Below are 18,047 nucleotides of genomic sequence, written 5' to 3'. Positions count from 1 at the left end.
AGGTAAAACTACATTCATCCTTTAGGAGCATAGGGGAACGTTTCCGGACTAATGATGCTAAAAACCGGGATTCGTATATCCATTCTTCTATTCTCACACTATATACAGAAATTTCCGAATCCTTTAAATGAAACCAAAACTATTATTTGCAAATATTTTCCTTTTATCAACCAAGACATTTATATGATGCAAGTGATATATTTCACTCTCGAGTACGAGTTGCATATGGAAAATCGTTACAGATTTTACATCAGTTAAACAGGAGAAAGAGCTGGATAATGTACTAACGTATCTGTGCACTTATATTTCAATTTTTTTATTTTATTTCTTTTAAACAAATCAATATAAAATCAGAGTGGTTTCTCGTTTGTGCAAGTTCTCTCTTTTTGTATCGGCAGTATGAATGATACTGAATACATTTATTATTTAAAATTTCTTTATTTGTAACATCCACATACAAATTAATGTGTTTTTGGGAATACAAGCAAACATAATTTGTAAATGTTTGCAGCCTTTGTGCCTCCTGACAAATGACCAATTGCAAATTATATGTGTGTATATAGTTTGTTTGTTGCACTTCGCATATGGCCACGAGAGAGCCATCTGCATTAACCGTCCTTATGTTAGTATTAAACTTTATATTGACGAAAGGCAGTCTGTCAATACAATACCATTTGTTGAGATTATCAAGGTACACGTACACTTAATCAAGTCTCGCCATGTATTGCTAATTTTACTCAGTAATATATCATTTCATCATACACACAGCTTTCTACAATTGATGTTTGTGTCATTTTTTCTGATGAAGATATTTTTCTTTTGTTGTGTACATGCGGACAGTTTTTGCTCCTGACTTTTGTGTTTGTGAATCCTCATGTGTTAAAAGATGCCGCACTTTGGTTATCCTGGCTAGGGGTACAACTTCTTGCAGCTCTCTTTCTGAATAATTCTGGTACACCAAGTTGATCCATTTTCTTCTGTTTATCAGTACCATTAAATACAAGAGTTACCACCATGTTGTAAACTCTTAGTTGCTGATCCTAATACATTTTTGTAATGCATGTATTTGAAAATTTTGTATTAAAAATGGGTGTTACACACCCTTCCTAAAGTAAATTTTCAGTACATCACACTACTGGTGACATGCAAAACAATGTTAAAATGTAGTTATAATACATTTCACTCCACTGCAACTTTATTTTGGTGGTTATGTGACTTATTGATGTGCATATTCAAAACTGTTTTAATGTAACACTAAAATAAATAACCTACTGTGTAAGGTCAAATTTGACTTTCAATCATTTCACATAACATAATTTGAGAAAATATCCCAAAATAAAATTACTTATTCAAAAATTTTGATGCACAGCAAATGTTCATGCATGAGACTGCTTGCAGGTGTAGTGATAAAATTTGCAACCTTTCATGACTTCAGAGAACTGTATACTAAATATCCTTTTAATGGAAAAACAATTTATCTTTGATTTATCATGTATTATAAAAATTAAACTTTATTAAAAATATTAAATATAATGTATTGCATGGTAAAACAAATTTGACCCCTCCAAGGTGTGTCATGGGGTTGGCATTTTGATAAAACCTCCCATCTTCATGTCACTACCTACAGGAAAAGGAACTGGGTGTGTTTCTGCCTTTCACACCCACAGATTTTGCTTGGTGTTAATTTAGTACAGCCTGTACTGTGAGAGATTCCTGAAAGAATTATAGGTAAGTCAAAGTGCAACAGAATAAGGGGGTTATAGTCTGTTTGTCTTTCACATCTTGTTTTTTCCTGAGGAGGGTCACTATTCAGATCTAACATCCTTAAGACACCTCCCAAAGAACCCTCTATCTATTTATTATACTATTCTATTAATCTTCACTAAACATTGAAAGCATCCCAAGAACGCATCAGAGAACAACACAGAAAAGTCAGCTTTCAGATTTAGACCCATGGGACATTAGCTAGTTGAATGGGTACACAAATGGTTTTACATACCTCACTAATCTTAAACTAGTTTTGTTGAGCAATGTGTGAACTGCAACAGTATAAAGTCTTTGAAATTGTGTAACTGTAAAAACTTGCTTAAAGATCACTTAAGCTTCAAATTCTGAAACAGCTGAAGAAAAGCTGTAGATTTTTTATTCATTAAAATCACATTAAAATAAGAAAACATTTTTATTTTATCAAAAACAGTATTTAAAACAAAATCAAATGTATTTAAACCAAGAAAATCTGTAAAAATACAAAAGTTTTCCCCATTTCATGGGTTAAAAACAAAAATGAAAAAGAAACATCAGTAAAAATAACCAAAGTGTAACCAATATAATATTGTAATTATAATGTATTTCAATAAATGACAAGATGCAACATGAATATTTTCACACAGAAACTGCAGTAAATAAATTTCATCACAGAACAAATCATTTGAATAAAACTTAAAAATGAAACTGAAAAAATAATTTCTTTTTTAACTTTCAGTCTTTGTTAAAATGTTACGTACAGAACATTTGGAAGTAAAATTAGACATTCCTACAACAAATAAAAGCAAACAAATTTTGTACATGCTTTTAAATAACTTGTATGATTCAAAGACTAGAATAAATGTAGCAATATCTATGACTTACTGCTCAATTCAATGATAAAATTTACAATTTCATTTAAAATTTTACATGCTTCAGAGTTACATACCATATTTTTATCTAATTATTTTAATTTCTTACACATTATTAATGATTTACAATAGAAACCTGGAAGAGTTTAGCTATCAACTGACAATAGTCTCTTTCATGAAGTTTAATTAATATCAATACACATGGAATAACTAAGTGCCAAAAAACAGGTATTATTGATACACAAAGACATGTACTGTCCCAATATGTATTATTTTTATTACAACTATACTTACATTATTTTAAAGACACAAAAATATTTTTTTCATATTTAACTCAGTAATAATTATAATTTCGGTACATTTCATTTGCAAAGGAACTTTAACCATGTGATATAGAATTATATGTTGTATTACCAGTACTATATTCAACTACTGATATAACAGATTTTATCATCACTGTCATTATGAGCTTTTTCGATTGATTTTAACTTTTCAGAGGGGTATTTTAGAAAATTGTTTTAAAATCATTAAAAAAGAATACATAGTAAAAACTAGTATTCAAATGCTATAGTGTAATAAATTAAGTTACTCTGTTAAACTTAAATCAAAAATATATATCATAAATTTTTTTTAAATTTTATTCCTAATCAAATAACAATTTCATGCATGTTAACAATACATTTCGTTGTACATCACATAGATAATAAAAACTAATTTTTTGAGCATTTATCAGTTAAGATTATCTTTCAACAAAATAAAAAAAGCACTTTCTATGTTTATTCTCACAGAGACAAATGAAATTAATAGGCTTGTGCAAGCATTTTAATAGACGTTTCGAATGTTTTTATCTAAAGATATTTAAAAAAATATGGAACAAGTGTATCACTAAAGTCAGTTTTTATTAGAAGAAATAGCAAGATAACTGCATACAGTATACCAGTGACTACTGAAATATTTTCTTTATTATATACAAATGTAATTATAAGACAGCCAAGGAGGCATAAAATATATTTCCTTCTCACTAGTCATACATGTTTTAGAACAGTTATAAATATTCAAAGAGCTTTGAATCTTTTACTTGTTTTTAAGCAGTTTTTTTTGTCCTAAAATAAAATAAAAGAACTTTACTTTCATTTTAGTGAAGATGGTGAAGGAAGCTCTCTTCATACTCTTTCCAATAAGAAGAGACAAAGATTAGGAGAAAAATTAAGCACACTTAAGAAGAAATACATGTTCTTTGTATTGAACCATAGTTTAAAGTGTTTTGCTTCTTTCCAGTGTAATGTTGCTGTGTATACCTTATTAAATTTATCAAGTTTGAAAACCATTTTATTTGTATTTATACAGGATTGAATAAACTAAGATGATTTCTTATATTTCTTAAGTGAGCATTCATGCTAATCCTAAGAAAATCAGTCAATTCACGGAAATTCATAGGTGAAACCATTATACTCATATATAAGATGGGTTATAGAAAGTTTACAATGAAGAATGGAAAAAAACAACAACATAACAGCCTAATGATGGAGCCTTTTAAAATGGCAAATATATTGTAGGCTATTGTCAAGATGCATAGTTGTCAGAGAAGTCTGGATCTGTAAACATACTCTAATGATGTTTTAAGGCTTCAAAATCATCATATAACATTTTCAACCCTCTTCCAATGTTAAATTATTGTACCTTGTTACTGAGCATAGTGGCTCAGATAGTCAGTCAAAAGAAACAAGTTAAATGCCAAACGATTGCTGCTGTACCTATAACACTCAACAAAAGCTATGAACTGAACAATATACAATTTACTGTGTATTCCCATATGTCAGTGTAAATTAAGGTTATCAAAAGATGGGTGTTTCTAACAAGTATATTTTACTAAGATAATATGGGTAAGAATCATGTAAGGCTTAAAATGATTAACTCTCCAAGCTTAACTACTAACAAGCACTTGATAAATTTGTTAATTGAAAGACGTAGTGAGAAAAGAAAATAGAGTTAATGCTATGGCATTAATGGCAAAAGGCCTGAATCCACACGTGAGTAACTACATTTGTTTTCAGATATATTTTTTTTATTAATTGCTACACATTTTTAACAAAAGTAGTTAAAACATAAAAAAAAAGAAATTTCATGTACGAGGTAAAAAACTTAGATAAAATCACTTTGACCTCAGGTTGACTCAGTAAAGACTTCATGAATTCAGAGACATATCTCTAGAACAAATACTTTATAAGACTCCGTTTTTGTACAGAATAGACTAATACTATTTACTAAAAGTTTCATGACAAGAAACCCAGTTGAAGTAAAAATATATCTCAGGGTAGCTAAGATGAGTATTAGCACTTTTACCAAAATAAAGCAGAGAACTACATTTCAACTTCCTGAAGATGACCTAAGGAGGTCAAAATGTAGTTCTGCTTTATTTTGTTAAAAATGTTAATACCCATACCAGTCATCCTGAGATACATTTTTACCAAATGTTTGTCAAATTTTGTGAAGACAGATAAAATTCACAGTTATAGTGTGTGTGTGTGTGTGTGTGTGTGTGTGTGTGTGTGTGTAGTTTCACACTTCTAAGGTTGGTCAGAGTGACTCGCTTCTTATAGTAAGAGTTAAAACTGGGTATGAAGATATCATGAAGAACTATTTAGGAGGGAAAAAACTGTGAAGTAAGAACTTTTATAGAAACACAGAAAATTCTCGTTCCTGATATAAATTTAGTCATCATTTTGCATGGATCTGTCAATTTTCTTATATTTTAAATATCAAATATTAGTTTAAAAGAAACAGAAAACAGTATCTTTATTTTAAGAGCATTATAAATTCATCTATAATCTACTTTTCAACAATATTAATACTTTTATGTCACTTAACCACATTTAAATTTAAAAACACATATTGGAAGAATATATTCATATTTATTGGGAAAAATATTCATACATTTATACAGGTGCATGTAGGACTATCAAACTCAAATAACTAAAAAACTCAAAGCTGAACTATTAAGATACAATTATATATAAAATTATGATATCAGAAAAAGCACTCCAAAATACTTCTGTTTGATTATACTAAACACATTTTAAATTACAAAAATAAAGCTATTCTGTGTTGTACCTTGAGCTTTATGTGGAATATTACACCATTATTTCAACAAATGATAAGGGGAACATTCCTTCTTTTCCCATTGGATCTTTGACTAATTTTCCTTGCCACCAGTCAGTATTAACAATTCCTGTACAAAGAATTGTTTCACTCTTATTAAATGTCAGCTCATTGCTGTTTTCTCCTTTAAATGAATACCTTGCAAAATACATCTTCCCAACTGGTAGTCCCTGTAATTGAAAATAATATATAAAACAAACAACATTCCTAATCAATCACCAATTAAAACAGCACTTACTACCTATCTATACAGCTCCATCTATTCATATCCTGAATTATAAGCAATTCTTAACATATAACAGATATACATCTTTTTTCATATCAATGGACAGCATTGAGTTAAGAGCTATTCCATGGAATTCCAAAGAAACATAGAATAACATTAAACTGATCTAATCTTTAGTTCAAGATGTTGGATAAACTGTATGTGTGTTGAAGTTTCAAATGAGGTGTTAAAAATTATATAATAGCAGAAAAAACACTATACTACTGTAGTCTAACATTACATATAAATTTTAACTTCTAGTGAAAAAGGAAACATCTAATTTCCTAACAACAAGCTGTCATAACGTTTAACTAATTTTAGAAAGCAGAACACAACCACTCACTCAACACATTACAGAATTTGGCAAACTAATTTCTGTTTGTTTGTTTTACAATAAAATCACATTTGGCTATCTGCTGTGTCTACCACAGGCAGTTGAATCTCAGATTTTCACATTTTAACTCCATAAACTTTTTGTTATCCCACTGAGGAACAGCTAGCTACTGACTTGAAAGTTAATTGTAAAGACAAAGATATATTAAATATTTGAGTATTAAGTTGTTAATAAATTATTAACAGTTCATTTCTATTTGTATTACTTAAATGATTTAGAGTGTGGTGCTGTATGGCACAGTAACACTAAAAAATTAAGTGTTTGAGATGTGGGTCTGAAAACAAATATAAAATAAAAATAAACTAAAATGAATGGATCAGCAATGAGAAAATGCTCAAGATGGTAGAAGAATATGGAAACTTTCAGACTTTCAGAAAAGTCTGAAAAAGGCAAAAGTAAAGGGTAGAGATAAAAACTTGCCCTTCATTAGATAATTCAATAATAATATATAAATCTAAATAGTTTTTAAATGCTATATATTCTCCTTACTGAAATTCTGTGTTGAGCCATTGATAAGTTATATATTTAAAATTACCATCAACCTAGCCAAACACATAGTGGAAACATGTTGTTATGTATAGAAGTAACACAAAAGTGACAGCAGATAAAATTTAAAACTGTATTAAATACCAGAGAAATTAATGAAATTGAAAAATAATATTAAACAAGGAAGCTGGTCCAGGTCCAGAAATAATAGAGTACTAGACAGATATTTTGTAGCTCTGAGTAGTTTCAGCCTAGGTGACACTAAGACAGTAAATGATTATGTGGGTATAAAAGTCCCAACCAAGTTTTTACCATTACTCCTGATGGTGGTGTCATAGACAGTGAAATATATGTAGTTTTTTTTTTCTTTCCTTTTGGATAAGTTCCTGGGTTTAACAGCTGTTTATTGCATAATGATTTTAATGCTGTATTCCTAATAATTGTACATATAGATGTTTTACCCAAGTATTGTTCTAAATTAGTCATTCCTTATGTTGTAAAATTTCCAAAGATTTATTTTACTTTTGATCTGAATCTTACATTTCATATATCCAATAATTTTTAATTGCTACAATCACCACTTTTGGCTGTAAATCATGAAAGAACTCATTGAAAATTGACAATGGTATATTGGTAACCATGACTTGAACTATCAATAGTGGAATCAGGTCAAACTAAATAATATTTTTTTCAGAACTGCCAAATGTAAGTCTCCTTCTGTATTTTGCCAGCTAAATTGTCTTTCAATCACATTTTAATGGAATAGCAAGCAAGAACAAGAATACTGTAGAAGAACAAATTCTAACTATATATTATATCAGAAGAGATTATTTATTAAATAATAATACACAATATAAATTATTTTCAAGTTTTTAGACAGAAATATTTTATTATACACAGGGCTTATTGAGTCCTTGGTGTCTATATGCCTAAAAATAGTGAACCGTTGTTCCAGAATTTAGTGAACATTTCATTAAAAAAGTGTGTTTTTTCTTATATACAGAAATTCTTAATATAATTGGTCAAGCTAAAAAAGATGGGTAAAGAATAGAAATTTACAATAAATATAAATTGGAATTTAGACTTCAGATGTTTCATTGCTAGCTGTTAAAATATGCATCATATGAACTGATCACGTGAGTGGTTCACTCTCAAAACTTTGTGAACATTAAATTATACAAAGAAAAACAATGTGTTTTGTCTCTAAAATGCACAACTTGCATGAAGTTGAAAACTAGGACAAAACTCCTTCAGAGGAAAAAGCAAGGATCAACTGCATGTTATTTTGTAAAGCTGTTACCTGAATACTAAGAAATCCTTGTCAGTTCCCAAATGTTAGAGATGTTTGGCAATGTCTAATCATACATACATATAGAAGTGTATGTGTATCAAAATAATTTAAAAAAATTATGTTTCAAACCCTTTTATTAAATATATGAAATACAATACAGCTATCTAATTCATCTCTTAAAACAGATACTTACCAATGCTTCTTGGGAAGGTTTATATACAAATGATTCGGGAAAATTTCCCCTCAGACCTTGAAATTCACCATACAACCAGTCCTTATTAATACGAGCTATAACCTTGATTTTATCACCTTTCTATAAAAGTAGAAATTAATCAATTTACATTTCTTTGACCTTCTTAATGAATAACATTATTAAAGTCTAAAACATTATATTCCCTTAAAAATTCTAAGTAACATGACATACCATCTCTTCCTATCTAGGGTTACCACATTTGAAGAATGAAAACCTGGAACATTTCTTTCATACAGTGACACTGTTACAGCTCTGAAACTATTTGTGTTACAGTTTAGACAACAATAATACAGCTTTTTACCATTTGCTAAATATTATGTGTGTGTCTGTGTGTGTATACACACACACACACACAGGCTTTATAGTTTTTTTGGTGTAAAGCTGTGTAAAAATACATGTGTACACATACATACATATATAGGTGGATAGCCATGAGTTTTTCCAGTTGTACAGATGCATGCACATATATTCAATGAAAATATTACAAGATGTCATAATATAATAGGATACGTATGCAAATAAGCATTTTTAATACTTTTTTATAATTGTTATATTTTTCCTTTTTTCTTATTCTTCTCTGCTGGTCATAGTAAGGTCAGTCAAAGGTTTGCTGTAGCTGGTCAGATTTCCTCTTGAAGGTCAAAAATGTGTTAATTTTCACATCTGTGAACCGATTATATTAATATACCTTTTCCCCACCATTTCTGATAAAATAGTGACACTTCTATGATCCACTTCCACTGTGATTACTCTAAATTGATGGGCTGTCACTGCTGCATACTTTATCTGAAACTAAACCCTTTTCAATAAAATATATGGTAATAATATTTTGTCTCACTTTCACCTAGAATCATCATTTTTGCATCATGTTTGCATGATTCTTGTCACTCCTTACAGTCAAACTTCAAAAATGGCTGCTCTTTTTGCAGTATCTATAAAATTCCAAATTACACAGTGTTGGCTATAATTTGACACTTACCATCAGCCATCACAGTGGCTGCTGATCCAATGCTCAAGGCTGAGCTCTGTGCTAACTTTTAAACTGTGGCCTAAAGAGTTCTATTGTGAGAGATGACCTGATATTTTTATATTTTAGATGTTTCTGTAAAATGGCCAAAAGTAATGCAGTGTTAAAAAAATGTAATCCTGTAAGCATTGTCAAGTCCAAAAGGGGAGGAACCCTATATACAAACAAATTATATGAAACATCAATACAGTTGCAACAAGCTAATAATCACTATGGTAGATATGTCACGCTTTCCATATAAACATTTATTTACATCCACAGACCACATGCGACTATATATCCACCTAGTGGATTATAAGCCTCTATACATATACACCACACACTACATTAAAATGACAGGATGTGAATGTTATTGCTATGTAGTCAAATAAACCTAAAAACTACTCTACACAATGTGCAAAAATGCATTTAGTAATAATGCTGAGGTTTGATTATAATAATCATAGCCACTTTTACTGTAGGTTCGTGGGACAACATTAAAGAATAAAAATGAACAGCAAATGAACAATCCCTATTATGAACCACTATCAAGGTTCATAACTTTTTTTTGTTAGTTCACTGTTCTCTAAAACTTTTAAATATTTAAATGCATGTAGATAGTAAAAACATTGGAATGCTGTAGAAATGTGTATTTAAAATGTAGCCACATAACCTCTGATTGAGAACTTTGTAATTAAATGTAACATATACTTTAAAGGTCCATCACCATTAATTTTCCTCCTTATAAGCACTATAAACTAGTTTTTGCAACATTTATCTTTTTTTTTCTTCTCTTTTTAGTATTCAAACACAGAAAATAATACTTGCTTTGAAGCTCAAATCTCTCTCATCTCCTTCTTCAAAGTCATACAGTGCCACAACTATACATGTTGTAAGTCCTATATATGAATTGAAAAGCATGAATTAAACTACATACAGCATATAATTAAACCTCATGCATTATCTCTGTATTTTAAATAAGAACTCATTTGTTTGAAAAATTTCACATCTTTACCACATGTAAAAACTGTATTACATAGTTCTACCTACAATTGCTACTTCCCAATCTTTTTATTTTTAAACCATGAAACTGCTTTGATATTGGAATTAAAATTATTGCACATAATGCAAAATAATCTTATTTACCTTTCAGGAAAATATTTGAAATTCATGGAATATTATAAATATCTTTACAAGTACTTCACTATCATAAAACTTACAACAGTATCATTGAAAACACTTAAGTAAATCACTCAAGGAGAAATCAGTTTTCCAGAATGTACAAAAACCATCTACAACACCAAATTATAATTATTATCTGCATCATGCTATATTAATTTAACTAAGATGTAACAAAACTTTACTATATGTACAATTCATTAAAAACAAATGATGAATACCTTCTCTAGCATTAACATTTGTACTGTTGAAATCATCAGTGCCTTCCATCACTACATACGATGATGGAAAAATACCTTGTTGGTCTCCAAGATTGCCCTTCCACCAATCTTCATTTATTTTCTCTTCAAATATGATCACATCCCCTTCTTTAAATGTTAATTCATCAGGGTTTTCACCTTTGAAGCTATAAACGGCTTTACATTTTCTTAATGTAACTGAATTCATTGTATTTTCAGGCTACGGTAAAGATAAATTCTGTTGATAATATTTTAATTACAGAATGTTATAAAAGTAATATGCATTGTTAAAAAAGGAAAAAAAAAAACATTTTTTAACAATATTAAAAATGGTAAGCATATTTAATTTTATCTTTACATGAATAATTTAAACACTCAAAATATGAATAAATGATGTAACAGATCTACACATCTTTAATCAAATAATACACATTTTTATCATAAACAACTAATATTAAAATCTGTTCTCTACTATGTAAATCTATCTACACATTGCAATCATACAGCTGAAGCTCATATAGTATTTAGTTACAATTTAATTCTAACTTTGTCACATTGTATCTTTTTTTTATGTTTAAGTAGAGAATACGACTAATGAAACTAACGTTTATACATTTATGTATTTATTTGTTTACAAAGGATATCAGTTCCACCAGATGACCATTCTAGACTGAGCAAGGAAACATGACAAAAACAAACTCTAACATATTAGAAAATACACTATTTTATTGGGACAAACATGTAGATGTTCAATCACATTAGTTTAAGATTAGTTTTTAAGGCCAGTTATAAAGTTCATGTAGTTTGGTTTGAATTTTGCATAAAGTGCACAAAGGCTATCTGAACTAGTTATCCTTAATTTAGCAATGAAAGGCACTCCCCTACTGTAGTAGTGGAACAAAGTGTAGCAGCATACATCTGAGATGAAATGGTGGACAGCAACTTTTGAGCCTCAGGAAAAGTAATGTTTTGAATTGTTTTCAAATGCTGCACCTCTTTTTCTTCCAACCATTTAGGGCAAAAACAAAAGTAGAACAGGTGAGAGCCATTGCAGTTGTCACATTGAGGATCCATTTCACACTCATAAGCATTGAGGTCCATGCCACCACAACAAGCACATGTCAAGAAACCATGACATGACGTCTTCGATGACTGAACCACTGACACTGGAAACATCTGAGAGGGTTAGAATGTATGGCCGTACCCTGCAGTTAAGATAGTCTGCTTTAATGGTGGCAGGTGTACATAGTGATGTAAATGTCAGAGTAAGTTATCATAATTCCATCTTTGTGAGTGGAGATGCACCTCATTGCAGAAACTCATTGGGTGGAGAAACCAGTGAGAATCGCGGACTTTAGGATGTTCTTCAAATCCCTCTCAACAATAGCTCCTTGTGATGAATTCAAAGTAGCATGGGGTGTAACCTCAATAGGTATATCCCCAATCACCTTTGAATGCAAAAGGAGTTCACTCTGTTGAGATGTGGATGTTTCCACCGATATCTCACCAGATCGAAGCTTCTTTAATGATTTTGGAAAGCCAGCAAGTCACTCTGGTCCCTTCTAAATGAAAAAGGGAGACATCTGCCCTGAAGGTTTGTCTAAAAGAGAATAAAGTATAAGAAAATGAGGTACAACAGGTGTTACAGATGTTGAAGATTGCTGCTCAAAATCTTCAAGATGTGATCGTTTACCTATGGACTGTTTTTTCACTATTTTATTTAAGTTTTTATTTGGAGGATCTATAATAAGAAAAAGGAATATTTTGGTGCCCACTGACCCTACCCACCATGAAGCCCTACAAGGAGATGCACTACAATGCCAAACAAGCACACTGCAGCAACACCAGGGTTTTGTGAGCACTATACTCAAACACCAGCATCAGATACAATTCCCACAACACCTGTTGAAAACATGCAACATTAATGCTTGGTTGACCCTAGCTCAAATGGACCAGCCAATTGACTCAAGGGGTCTACCCCAAGGCCACCCGTCTACAGGAATTCAAGGCCAAAGTGATGTGTTAGGGTTCGATCCCTCAACCACCAGGATCCTATCCTACCTTTCACGGGTCACCATGCACAGTAAACACGTGGGTGAATGTTTAGATCCAAGATGAGGTAAACTGAAAAACCGAACGTTCCCTGGGAGGTCCCCTCACCATATACAGAAATCCACACTGAGGGGGGGTGTGTGCAGAAGGATAGTGGGTGTTTCTGAACAAAGAATGCAATTTAATGTATCGACAAATTTTATTGTGAAATCTATCCTTCTAAATGAAATATAAAAACACAATTGGTAAGCTGCTCTACTGATATTTTGATAGTTCAGTCATCCCACTGTATAGAAACTTAGTAAATGTATTATAACACAGCAAAGCAATGTTTTTTGTTGAATCCTGTGAAACTGTATGAACAATTAATTACACATATAGCTAAAACTTCTACGACTGTAAAATAGGACTTGAAAATATAAAAATGAAAAACACACTGTCATATTCACCAGCACTTAAAAATTACATTTTTGAATAGAAGATTTAAAGTTTTAAGTAAAAGAAGTTATATTTTTAAAAAATTATCTGATGCAATAGCAGTTTTACAGAATGAAATTACCTTAAAGTACCTTTCTAACTCAAAAACTAGAGCATTTTGTCATATAAAACATGAATAATATTTACTATTAAAAATATATAACTTTGAAAACTAAGAAAAAATCTGTTTAATTGGCATTAAAACTTACAAAATCATATTTTCTGATTAAATTCCCATAATGAACATTATGCATAGTGGGTAGAGGGTGTTGAGGTATAGTGAGGGAAGATACATGTTGGAATGTTTTTTCTTCCTTTGTTGAGGTCCTTGCTGAAGGTACAATTTGAACTAATGACCTATATATTCAGAAAAAATATCCTTTACTGCTTCAATAATACCTCTTACAATAAAACTTTCTTGGATATTTATCTTATACAAAACATCTTACACACATTTCTAGCAATTGTACGTATCTAAAGTTGTATTTTAAATAACAGGTTTTCTTTAGGTAAATTCATTTTAATTTTATGAAAAATATCTTTTGCTCATAAATAAAACCTTTCTTTTCAAAATATTTTTCAGCTGGGGCAGAATCATCCTTACAGTTTATAATGACTTGGGAACTTTGTGATGGTTTTCACATTAGGTTAGCTAACCAGAAGACACTTAAAACATTGTTAGTGATAAGCTGTACTGTAAGAGGCTAGCTGTAAAACAGTACAACTACTATATAATAAACTTTAAAATGATTTTAAAATAAATGCACCATATTATTAAATGAAAAAAAAATTGTAGTTTAAACAGTAGCTTCATAGGTTTCAAAACATTTCACTTATGTGCTTGTCTACTAGAATTCTGCCCTGAAGCATCTACACGTGAAATTAACAGGTTGAAAAAATAACACAACTAAAGAAACTTAATTTTAGCATGGTCATACCTATTATCTATTTAATAATTTTGAAAAAGTGATTACTGTTATCAGTGGCAATGCATTCATGCTCTGCAGTTATTTGAAACATAACATGATTCCTTAAAAAAAAGAAAAGAAAAAATACTTCAAAAGATTTATTGGTGTTACAAATAACTAGTTCTATCACTACTATTTCATGCCATTTTGTTACTCTCTTGTATGCTTAGGTTAATTTTTGTTTAATCAGGAAAATGTGTTGTCTAATAACTGCTACGCATTATAATACTACAAAGATAGACCCTATTTTTTTCTATTGTAGTTATTATAAAGGCACTCTTCTACCTGGTTTCTCAAGTTACTTAAGTTACTTCTCCTTCTTGTTAGTTTTGTTAGTACCCCTACTTGATTGAGGTTAAAATTTATGAAATTATAAAAAGGGATATTTTCTGCCAAATAACAGTGGTATACTGTAGATTACTATCAGTATCATGTTTGTTGCCCTTCTAACATCAAATATTACATCCCAGGTTTATGTGAAAATGTTAAATACACCACCAGTCAGAGGACTTTCATGCCTGGAATAAAAACTTGATTGAAGTTCACATTTATCAGAAAGATAACTTTAGTAATTTTAAATATTTACCAAAATTATAGAAATATTTAACTACTGTATATGCAGTTGAGCATGCAAATAATTTATTACATACCATTTCTTTGTCTGAAACCTAGCACCTAGAGACATGTATGTGTATTTATCACACAGTGGTTTTTGTTTGTGCTATATTATAGCATAAATATTTGCAAGTCATTAAACTTTCATTAAATTGGTTAATTCCTTCAGTATTGGAAATTACCAAATATTTCTGAGGCAGAATTTCATAATTTATTTCTTCAGTTCATATTATATAAAAGGTTGATTTTTGTAATGGTACATACTGTGAACATTCAAGGTATTTACTGGAATGTGTAAAGTTCTTAACCATGAAATAATCAATTCTGAATCTAAACAAATGAGGTATAATGCTGTTTATATCTTTACACTAACTTTCACACACTAAGAAATTTCAGCAAACATTAATTGAATGTTAGGAATTACATGTAATAAATAAGCAACGCAATGTTTAATATATCCATTAAGTATAATTTAAAATGAACTTTTATAATTTGTAAAGTTACATTTGATAACCAATTTTTCTTATCATACACCAATCCATAGCATCATAGTGACTAATTTGACTATACAGTTTACATACTTTACACTGTGTATCAATATTTTAACCTAATATTACTATGACATTAATATATACTTCTGTTAATATCAGTGAACATTTCAGTTACGCATCTTTAAAATATTCTGATTCACATTTACACAAGGAAATTTACTAAACGTTTTGAACTTTGTGTGAACTAACTAGATATGGTCAATATTTATTTAATACTGAGCATTATTTTAATCTACAGGTCACACACAACTGCATTTGTCAGAATTACTGAACAATAAATATGTTAAAACAAGAAACAAGCCTATTCAAGTCTGATATTATGCAGCCATGAGTTCTAGAAAACATTACGAGTGATGTGTACAGATATTTTTCATTTCCTTTTGTGACAAAACTATCTAATCTGAAAACTAGGGCAATGTCTATAGCAAAAATAAATCCTTTTATAAATATATTCATTAGAATAATTCTACAGCAAATGTCACGCTATCTTCTGAAGATATTCAAATAAATATACCACAACATCATACTTTTGATATTTATTTTCCTTCAGGGGTCTTTAACAACTTGTATACACTAATGTAGAAAATAAACTGAATAATTATTATGAATGTTAAAACAATTTTAACAATACTCTTTAAGTACTAATGGATTTATGGAATGGTTATTGACAGAGACATACTGAATTATGGAAAGTAAAGTGCAAAAGATTAAGCTTAGTATATATATAATTTTATTTGGTATATTTTACTAACTCTTGCTTTAATGATGTATTTTAAGGTAAACTTGTAATTGTTGAAGCAAATGACAAATATAACAATGAAAAAAGGAACAGAAAATAATGGAAATGTGCTGAGTTGCAAGAACCATTTATAACTGCCTGAAAACCATAATTGTAATTCCTTGTTATTCTGGTAATGTATGTCTTATTATATTGATACTAGGTATTCTGTTCTCGCAATAATTTTAAGACTTGAGTTTTATTTTTATATAGTTACTGAATTTATTATAGATCTTTAAAGTTGTTTTGTCAAGAAAGCAAATCTGTATTTTTGTTTAAAATAAAGTCTGAAGTGATAAAAAAATTAAAATTATATTAGATACAGGACTATAGCTCTAGGAACAATGTCTGATATGATTATGTAAAATTATTTACAAGTAAAGCTGCTTTATTGTAGCACAATATATCACAAAAAATTATTAGAAATTAACAAACATTTATCAAAACATACACATACAAAATATGAAGCCAAATCAATCATTTGACTTTTGTTCTTGTTCAAAGTTACCAATGAGGAGTGGAATTTTCTGAAACTAGTATTATAACTCAGTGATAGATTTTGCTTAATATTTATCTTTTATTAATTTAAAAACCTTTTTGGGTGAAAAATTCAGAAGAATAAATTAAAAATATCTCTTCTGCATCTTTTTCGAAATTCCTACATAAACATTGGATCACAACTTGAATAAAAGACATCTCAAAACATGTAACTGTTCGTCAGTCTACTAGCAAAACAAAAACGAGTTAATCAATGATGTTGAGAAAACCCACTTGTAGATAAAAATATATATGTCAAAATGGCTCGTTTGGGTTGAAAAAATTTTTACGTAGAGGAGCAAACAACATTCGACTTTCTTTGATCATTGTCAGGTTCACAGAGAAAGGAAGAAGCTGACCACATGTTTGAAAGGGGTTGTGTAACTGAGTGTCGGAATGTAGAGGGCGGTGTTAGATGTTTGAATATATAATTTTATTTTATTATATTTAATATAGGTATAAAGGTGTTCCTTCATATTGGTTTATTTTGGGTTTAAGTTGTTGTATAAGTAAGGCTTCTTTAATTTTGCATTTGTTTATGTTTGTTTCTTTATTTAGTATTTGAGTGTTTCCTATGGTTATGTTGTGTTTATTTGACTTGCAGTGTTTGAAAACGTGTGAAAATGACTTTTTTATGTTCTTTGAATCTGATTTCCATTTTTCTACTTGTTTCTCCAATATAGAAGACGTGGCAGTTATCACATTGTATTTTATAAATAATGTTGGTGTGGTGTTTGTCAGTGTAGTAATAATAATAAAATAAATAATATAAAATTATATATTCAAACATCTAAGCATGCCCTCTACATTCCGACATTCAGTTACACAACCCCTTTCAAACATGTGTTCAGCTTCTGGTCAGTTACCTCTTCCTTTCTCTGTGAACCTGATGATGACTGAAGGAATACAAAACGTTGTTCCCTCCTCTACATAAAAAAATTTTCTCAATTCAAACGAGCTGTTTTTACATATATATTAAAAATGAGTTATTTACATATTAACTGTAACAGGTGGGAATACGAAGCTTAAAAATATTAATGAGAAGACATGTGAAAGAAATGTAGATATACAAAACTATAAAACAAAACAGAAAATTCAAGTTATAAATGTGTGTGAAACTCTGAAGAAATAAAAATGCTGAAAAGGTGAAATAAAATAGAAATATCTTAATATAATATTTAT

At 29.8% G+C, this 18,047-nt stretch overlaps 1 protein-coding gene across 7 annotated transcripts in view; it reads right to left on the bottom strand.

Annotated features, from left to right (window-relative positions):
* Positions 1-2,199: 2,199 nt before the first annotated feature.
* Positions 2,200-18,047, bottom strand: part of LOC143253189 (uncharacterized) — a 41,517-nt gene continuing 25,669 nt past the window's right edge. For 5 of the 7 annotated variants that reach the window (XM_076506616.1, XM_076506615.1, XM_076506614.1 and 2 more), the window contains 4 exons: positions 13,626-13,773; positions 10,870-11,107; positions 8,404-10,368; positions 2,200-5,944 (listed from right to left, as the gene is read on the bottom strand). In XM_076506616.1, coding sequence (XP_076362731.1) covers positions 10,274-10,368; positions 10,870-11,107; positions 13,626-13,773 — 481 coding nt within the window. In that variant the 3' untranslated portion in view covers positions 2,200-5,944; positions 8,404-10,273. Of the gene's footprint in view, positions 5,945-8,403; positions 10,369-10,869; positions 11,108-11,153; positions 12,488-13,625; positions 13,774-18,047 lie in introns of those variants that run through there. The other 2 variants (XM_076506620.1, XM_076506621.1) reach the window with 2 other exon arrangements.

This window comes from Tachypleus tridentatus, chromosome 6, assembly GCF_004210375.1.
Source record: "Tachypleus tridentatus isolate NWPU-2018 chromosome 6, ASM421037v1, whole genome shotgun sequence".
In the NCBI taxonomy this organism is placed as follows: Eukaryota; Metazoa; Arthropoda; class Merostomata; order Xiphosura; family Limulidae; genus Tachypleus; species Tachypleus tridentatus.
This window is presented reverse-complemented; position numbering and strand designations above follow the sequence as displayed.